Below are 8,661 nucleotides of genomic sequence, written 5' to 3'. Positions count from 1 at the left end.
GGGCAGCCCACTCCACACAGCCTGGCGCAGGGGCGGGGGGCCCGAAAGCGAAGGTTTTTTGTGTGGCCTCAGGCAGGTCCTCTCCCTCTCTGGGCTTCAGTTTCCCTTCTGTAAAGGCCCCTGTTTGCAAGCTGCAGATGAAAAATAGACTCAAAGGTATCCCTGATTTATTGAGTCAATGGGCCCAGCCACATACATCTTGTGCCATCTGATGGACAAAGTGGGGACTGCAGGATGTTCCCACGCTGCCCGCTGTGTCAGGCCCTGGGCAGGGCAGCAGGGCCACCCAGAAGAAACCGCAGCCTCTTGGGGCAGCAGGCAATACCAGGCAATCACAACATGAAGAGGCAGGGGCAGTGAGAGACGTTCCACTGCAGGGGAGATGGCTCCTGGTGGGGGAAATCACGGAGGCTTCATGGAGGAAGCACTGTCCAGGCAAAGGATGGCACAGCTCAGAAGAAATGGAGAGAAATGAATGAAGCACAATAGTCAGAACTAGGTGACATATGTAGAGGGGCTCAATGCTGTGTGCTGGTAGGAGCTTGTGAGCCCTTGGCTGTATACATGTGTGATGTGTGCCATGCACCAGATGCCACCAGGCAGGTATGTGGAGTGTCAGAGCCCAGACTCTCCCAGCGAGAATTCTGAGGGTGGGGATGCTCAGAAGGAAGAGATGCCCCAGCCGCTCCCCGCACGACCTCATTCTGGAACAGAGATATTGGGGCAATCCCATAGAGATCCCTCCCTGATGACCCCTTTCTTAAGGGACCAGCCCCACCCTCTGCCCCCAGCCCTGCCCATGTACCCTCTTTGTAACAGTCATCCTCCTGTTTCATTCATAGAGGGCTTCACTTGGGGTTTCTCTTTTCTCCTCCTTCAATTCCATCAGCCTCCCACATGCTTTGGGTGCCCCCTGGCCTCTCGGGTCCTTGTCCTTCTCCTCTCCCCACCTCAGCCACCCGTCCTGCAAGTCACACTAATGAGGATGTGACCTTCTGTGTCTCCATTCAGAACATCACTTCCTCTGGGCACACCTCCTGCACTCAGTGTCCCCACTGCCACAAGTCTTCCCTCAGTGCCTCGAGCCCCCTTTCTCTTTGCCCATCTTGGATCAAGGCCCAGTGCTATACCCAGACCCTTAAAACATCCCCAGAACCACTCACCTTCTGCAGCCCTGCCCTGCGTCTTGCAACACCCCTTTCACAGATTCCCATCAGCGCACAGGCCATTCCCTGATTCCCCGCCTTAAGTGAGCTTCCCTGGACTCACACTCCCCTAGTTCCTGCCCATTTCTGTTCCCTGAGTGTTTGCAAAGTTTCATTAGTGTTGTCCACACTCTCCATCCACTGCTCCAATGAAGCCCTCATGTCCAGGTGGCCATGGCCTCAGGAGCCTGCAAGTTTCCCAAGGAAGCTTTTCTGTTCTTCCTTCTTCCCCTCCTGGCTCTTGGGGTTCCTCACTCACCCAGGGTCTCTCCCACACCATCGGCCATGTCTCCTCCCCCAGACTGCCCATGTGGGATGCCCGGTGCACTCCTGGGCCACCTCTCTCTACACACCCTCTCCCTGGGGTCTCAGCCAGGACCACGGCTGGGAAAGCGCCTCTCACTCTGATGACACCTGAGTTTATAGCTCTCCTCTGACCTCCCACTTACCTCCAGCGTCCTGATCCAGAGGCAACTCAACTTTGACATGGACCAAACACTCTCCATCTCCCCTGTGACCATCCTGCCAGAAATGCAGAACCTGACTCTGGTCCTGAGGAAACCCCAGACAAACCCAAATCGTGAGATTCTACAAAATAACTGGCCTTTCCACTTCAAGTGTCAGGGTCATGAAAGATGAAGAAAGACTGAGAAACTGACCCAGATTAGAGAGTAAGTGGACAGGATGACAAGACACAGTGTATGATCCTGGTTTGGATCCTGGTCTAGGAAGAGAACTCTAGTAGGGTAGCTGACAGTGTGAGTGAGAGGGGCAGATGAGTTAGTAGTAGCCTGGGTTTGCTCATTGTCCTGTGGCTATTTAAGATATTAACATTTGGGATCAGCTTGTGTGGCTCAGTGAGCATCAATCCATGAAACAGGAGATCACAGTTCAATTCCTGATCAGGGTACAGGCTTGGTCACCAGTAGGGGGCATGTAAGAGGCAGTTGATCAATGATTATCTCTCCCTTCCTCTCTCTGATATCAATACACACACACACACACACACACACACACACACACACACACACGTTTTTTAAAAGATGTTTACATTTGGGGAAGCTGAGTGAAATGCAAATGGGAGTTCTTTGTGCTATTTTTGCAAGTCTGAAATTTCAAAATGAAACATTAAAAATTGTAAAGCCCTAGATGGATTGGCTCAATGGATAGAGCATCGGCCTGTGGACTGAAGGGTCCCGGGTTCGATTCCAGTCAGGGGTACATGCCCAGGTTGTGGGCTTGATCTCCAGTAGGGGGCGTGCAGGGGCAGCCAATCAATGATTCTCTCTCATCATTGATATTTCTATCTCTCTCTCTCCCTCTCCTGTCCCTTCTGAAATCAATAAAAATACATTTTAAAAAATTGTAAAAAAAAAAATAAAAATCTAAAGGAAAAAAGGAACCTCCACTAGTCAATACCCCATCACCAAGAACCTGTGCCTCCCTCAGGCTTCCATATCTCAGGAAACAGCAGCTTCATCCTTGATATGAAAGGTCATCCTTGACTCCCTACTTTCTCACACCTCACATTCAGTCCTTCCAGTTCCAAACCGTGCCCTGAATCTGTGCACCTCCCTCCATCCTTTTCGTCCTGCTGTGCTGAGAGCCACCCGGCCTTCTCACCTAAGGCTGCTGAGGCTCAGTGCCTGGCCCAACACTGTCTTTCTGCTCCTGAGATGCTCCAGTCTCTCCCCATGCCTTCCCATGGGGTTCCTTAGGCCTCAGCTCAGTGCCACCTCCTCCAGGAAGCCTTCCTGGACCACACTACCCCTGGCCACCACAATCCTCATTGCAGCACAATCACTGCTTTTGTCTTCCTGAGGTGACTATAAATTTCACACAATTAGGGACTGGGCCTCTCTCTGAAGGGTCCCAGCATTCAAACAATGTCAGGCACATGGTAGGGGTGACTAAACCATGGAATGGTGCCCTGATTGGTGGTGCTGCTGTCTGTAACCCTGCCTCCTCTCCTGAGATGTCATTCCTGGGTGCATGTGTAGGTCCTTAAGTTCTCCAGCTCCCAAGGGCAGGCTTGAGGGAACCCCTTTTCTCTCCCTCCAGGTATCTATAGGGTCTCCTGCCAGCTCTGGCCTCCCCTGGAGGCATCTCCAGAATTCCAAGCCCGTCTCTGGAATGCTGGGCCTGTCTGGGGAATGTCAAGGCTGGGGCACAGGTGGGGAGGCTGTAGAGTGGCTGGGTGGAGCAAGGACAGCTGCTGACATTCTGGCCGGAGCCCAGACACCATGGCAGCTGTCCCTCCTGCAGGCACCACAGCTCACGCCTCCACTTCCCTGCAGCACCCCCTCCCAAGACCAGTGTCACTCTTCTGGCCGCAGCTCTGGCCTGGGCACCCTCACTAAGTTGAGAGCCACCAGGCCTTGAGCCTCCATTCCCTGTTGGGAGGGAAAATGGGTTCCTGGAACCGCTGAAGTTTGAGAAAAGTGGAAATTATTCCCACACCAACCTGGTCCATCAGACAGAGCTTTCCTGGGAGGGTGACCTTTATAGTCCCGGTGCCTCTCTGGCCCCAGGTCCTCACCTGCCACATGGGTGAGGGCAGGTATGCCCCCTTGGTCCCTGGGAGTCAGTGTTGGCCAGAGGGAAATCCAAGTGAGTGACAGATGGACTAGAGCTGTAGGCCCACTGGGCCCCACAGTGCCCTCTTCTCCCCAACCACAGCCGAGATGGAGCGTGGGCTGCGGTGCCAAGGGGCATCCAGGGCTTAGCTGGGTGCTGCAGTTAGTTATTCCTCCCTCCAGATAAGGACCCCCCGCTGCCCCAGGAGCTCGTGAAATGCAGGTGCCTGGGCCACCACCAACTCCAGATGCTGAACCGCTGGAAACAGGGCCTGGGCATGAGTAGTTATAGAAAGGAGGCAGCGGGGTACGGAGCATGGTAGTCTCTGATCCACCCTAACCCGCCCATGGAAGGCAATGTGTAGGGGTGGCTGGAGCATGGGCTCTGGGATAGGAAGGAAGTGGTCCTCAGGGCAGGAGTAAACACTGGCTGCGGAAATGTCCACAGGTTCCCCTCTCCCCCAAAGGAAAGCCAGACACCAGGCCTCCAGGGAGCAGGGTTTTATTTGTATTCCCTAGGACAGGGCTGGGGAGGGAGCCAGGGAGGGCCCACAGTCAAGGACACGGCCAGGATCACATCCTGGGGACCCCGGCCCCCTGCTCCACCCCAGGGCCCAGCAGGAGTTGAAAGGTGGTACTGCAGCTCTGGGCGAAGGTCGGCATCTACTCCACTCCCTTCATAAACTCCAGGAATTCTGTGGAGAGAAGGCAGGTGTGGGTCAGAGGTGGGGGCCGCAGGGCGTGGGCAGCGGGAGATCCAGTGCACCACCCCTCACCATCATAGTCGATGCGGCCATCGTTGTTCTTGTCGCCGTCCTTCATGAGCTCCTCGATGTCGTCCTCTGTGATGGTCTCGCCAGTAGCCTGAAGCATCACCTTCAGCTCGTCCAGGTCAATGTAGCCATCAGCGTTTCTGCAGGGAGTGGGGGCAAGGGAGGTCTCAGGGCCTCTCGTGGGGGCCAAGGAGGGGAAGAGGCAGCCCCACCCACGACCCAGGGAGGGAGGCAGGCAGAGCAGGGCCGCTGGGAGATGAGGCACCCCATTCCCTCATTGCACAGAATGGGAGACTGAGGCCTGGACGTCATAACACTGTCCCTTTCCCCAGCTCTATCAGCGTTGCGGTCAGAGGTCAAGGGTCACACACTTACTTGTCAAACATGCGAAAGAGATCAGATAGCTCCTCCTCAGACTTCCCTTTACTGTCATCCTTCATGCACCGAACCATCATGACCAGGAACTCCTCGAAGTCTACTGTGCCACTTCCTGAGGGGTGGAGGGCATGGCCATCAGAGAGGAACAGTCAGAACGGCTGGTACAGCCCTTGACCCTAGACCCCGGTGTTCTCACTGCATCCACCCATCAACTCCGTGAGGAGAGTGGTCATTATACCCATTTTATATAGGAGATGACTGAGGCTCAGAGGCTAAACAGCTCCTTCAAGAGCACAGAGTAGTAAGTGGCAGAGCCAGGATTTGGATCCCCAGTGGCCTGCGGAGCTATGGGTCGGGGGCCTGGCGGGGCAGAGGGGCTTACCATCCTCGTCCACCTCATCAATCATCTCCTGCAGCTCCTCCGGGGTGGGGTTCTGGCCCAGCATCCTCATCACCTTGCCCAGTTCCTTGGTGCTGATGCAGCCGTCCTCAGCGCCCAGCACGAAGATGTCAAAGGCTGCTTTGAACTCTGTGTCCGATGCGGGACGGGGAGTAGAATGGCCAGGGCTCAGCAGCCAGGACCCCAGATGGCCAGACCCCTGGGGTCACTTACCAACCTGCCCGCTCCCCTCTGAGACCTCTGAGGTCACAGCAAGAGAGACTCCAGCATCTGGTTTCCAGCCTGGGGTCCTCATGCTCCCCAAGCCCGGCCCTGTTGCCCCCCTATATGTATGTTGGGGAACTCACCATTTTTCTGCTCTTCTGTCAGCTGCTCTACCTAGAGAGGAAAAGAGGTCTCAGGATACAGGCTCAGGCTCTAGCTGCTGTTGAGGAAACCAACCCATTTCACAGGTAGGACAAGTGAAGCCAGGAGAGGCAGGCCATTTCCAGGTCACTGAGACCTCAGTCCTTCCTTTCTGCCCCCAAAGCCCTTTGGTGACCCAGCTGGCCTCACTGAGGGTGGGCTCAGGGCCAGGGCAGCAGGTGGGCACCCCCTCCAGGACCAAGGTGACCCTGAGTAACAATAGTCAGTGACCACTCAATGCCCTATCAGCCTCCCTGCTGAAACCTAAGCTGGGTGGCCCCAGGGACAGCTGTCCCTCAGGTTGGGACAATAACACCAGTGTGGGGGCAGGTAAAGCCACTCACTGTAACCTGACCAGAGTGGCCACTGGGCTATTTTTAACGGGGGACAAACTTAAACCTGGTGATTGTTCTGGGGACTCTGGCATGCAAGGGGGTGGGGCAGCGTTATCTGGCCCCCTGGCCTGCTGGTGCCTCAGGAGCCAAAATTAGTCCCCAGCCCCGCCAGGCCTTGTATGGGCACGGGCAGAGGGCTGCTCCCCCCAGCTCCATGGACTCCTGTGGGCGAGGCAGGGGCACCCCGAGCCAGCTGTAGCCCTTCCCTGCCCAGCAGTAGCCCTTCCCTGCCCAGCAGTGGGGCCACAATCCTGGGGCTGAGAAGGATTCCTTTGGAGACAGTTGCCTGTGTCAGATGTCCTTGTCTCTGGGGCATGGGGAGGTCAGCAAACTAACCCTCGCACCGAGATGGAATAGCATCTGAAGCCCCTCAGTGACCACAGAACCTTTCAGGGACTGGGGTGACCACTCTCCAGCCCTAACCCCAGGCTAAGCCACTGAGCCCTGAGCCTGCCAGGCCAGATGGGAGCTTCGGCTTCTGTTCCTTCTTCCCGGCTCTCCCCGGTGCCCAGTCCTTCCCTGCCTGTCCCAAACTTTAAAGCCCCTTCCCCAGCTCAGGATTTGGCTATGCAGCCCCCTCCTCACAACCCCTATGACCCCCTCCACCGCATCTTCAGCCAGCCCAGGGGGTCATGAGAGTGTGAGACGCAGAATTGAGGGACAGAAATGGGTGTCTCTGGGCCATCAGAGACAGCTCAGAACAAAAAGATGGACAGATGCTGAGAAAGACAAAGATCTAGACACAAATGCAGAAAGGCATGGCCGAGAGACAGGGACACAGACTACAGACACTTGGAGACAGAGGCAAACATGGTGCTGAACGGTGCGAACTCCTCCTCCACCCACTCTCCAATCCCTGAATCCCTCACCCCTTGCACACCCTAGAACACCAGACCCAGCATCCCCTTGAGGGTCTGGGCTGAAAGCATGTAGGTCTTCTCCTGGGTCCCCACCATTTCCCTGGGATGACCTTGTTCCCCCACCCTGAGCGGAGTGGCTCCCCAGCGGGCCCACCCATCCCAGTCCCTCACCGCAGCCTTGTAGATGTCATCCATGCTGTCGGCTCAGAGGGCAGGCTGCTGGGGTTGCCAGGAGGCCCCGAGCTTAAATAGCCCTGCCCCGCTGCATTCCGGGCCCAGCCCACCCCTGCGAGTAGCATCCTCCCCCCCCTCCCCCAGCCCTGGTGATCTCAGGCTGGCCTGAGTCCCCGTGTCCTCTGTCCAAGGCAGGAAGATGAAGGGCTGTAAAGACCAGGTCTCCTACCCTTTGTTCCCCAGGGGACTCTCTGGAAAGTTTTCTTGAATGAATGAAAACATGAGCCTAGGACAGGACAGGAACTACAAAGCAGTGGGGCCCAGGCCAGGCCTCTATACACAGCAGCTCAACCACTCCTCCCATCAGGGAGATGGATGATATTACTCCCGCCTTTCAGATAAGGAAACTGAGGCTCCTCGAGGGGTGATGACTTGCCCCAAGGCTGGCTGACTGGGCAGCCCCTGCCTCAGCTTAACTTCTCTGCAGTAGGGGCAGCCGTGTGCAAGGACAGGCCTGGGAGGGAGTACGGGGCCCTGCTGCAGGGAGCCTCCAACGCTAAGCTCAGAGTCCTGTGCTGTGGACCCACCTAAGGGCAGAGTAGTCGGGAGCCCTTCAGCCAGTGGAGCCAGAGGAGCCACCCCAGACCTCTTCTCTCATCCGAGCAGCGCTAGCTCTGGGCTTGGTCCGCTGCAGTCATCCAACAAACACACCTACAGATGCCCCATCTGTGCCAGACGCCCCCCCCCAACCCCACCCCCCACCCCGTCCTTCTCCCTGGGGTACCACCGCCTCCTTCTTCTAGGTCTGAGCCGTGTCCTGGGTCGGAGCTCTGTCTTTATGCCTGTGCTTCCCGTTCCAGCGCTGTGGCTCCTGGGTCCGGGGCCAGGCGGCCGCCCTTTTCAGCTCCGGCAGGACACCTCTGGGGAGTCTCGTGCCCCATGGACAGCACATATGCCTGCTCTCCGTCTTCACTCCCCCTCCCCATGCTGAGTTCCCATAATCGCACCTGCTCCCCGCCCTGCAAGTGGGGGCACTGCTTGAATTAACCCTCTCAATTCTCCAGTAGCCCATGTGACAGAGGACATGGAGTCTTGAGGAGGTGAACCGGCCCCCCAGTTAATGTTTGGGCTCTAAGCACGACTCTCCTCTCCGCTCCGTGCCCTACAGGTGGGGGGCGATTACTTCTTCCCTTTTTCGGAGGGAGAAACTGCGGCCAGGCCACGCAGTACTTGCGTCGGGGAGCCAGGAACGTGCTAGGCCTTCTGTCCTCCTGGGCATCAAACCGTATTGCCCAGAGCTACCCGCCCCGGGCGCCAGCTTCTCCCTGGCTGCGAGGGGCGCAAAGCAGGTACCCACGGCGCAGGCGGAAAGGCCCGCGCGGCCTGCGCACGCGCGCTAGGAGCGGTTGCTGTCAATCACGCGCGAGGGGCGGGGCGAAGGCCTGAGGAGGCGGCGGGCCCGAGATGGCCGCGCAGCGCGCGGCGGGAGAGGGGG

The 8,661-nt window shown here is 57.2% G+C and overlaps 1 protein-coding gene across 1 annotated transcript; it reads right to left on the bottom strand.

Annotated features, from left to right (window-relative positions):
- Positions 1-4,267: 4,267 nt before the first annotated feature.
- Positions 4,268-7,291, bottom strand: TNNC1 (troponin C1, slow skeletal and cardiac type). The gene is made up of 6 exons (XM_036332001.1): positions 7,164-7,291; positions 5,680-5,710; positions 5,315-5,461; positions 4,930-5,044; positions 4,558-4,694; positions 4,268-4,476 (listed from the first exon to the last, which is right to left on the bottom strand). Exons 1-6 carry the CDS (start codon positions 7,185-7,187, stop codon positions 4,445-4,447), a joined length of 486 nt encoding a protein of 161 aa, XP_036187894.1. The 5' UTR covers positions 7,188-7,291; the 3' UTR covers positions 4,268-4,444.
- Between the last annotated feature and the right edge of the window lie 1,370 nt (positions 7,292-8,661).

Source organism: Myotis myotis, unplaced genomic scaffold (genome assembly GCF_014108235.1).
Source record: "Myotis myotis isolate mMyoMyo1 unplaced genomic scaffold, mMyoMyo1.p scaffold_m19_p_13, whole genome shotgun sequence".
Classification (NCBI taxonomy): Eukaryota; Metazoa; Chordata; class Mammalia; order Chiroptera; family Vespertilionidae; genus Myotis; species Myotis myotis.
The sequence above is the reverse complement of the archived record's forward strand: the minus strand, read 5'-3'. Positions and strand labels throughout refer to the sequence as shown.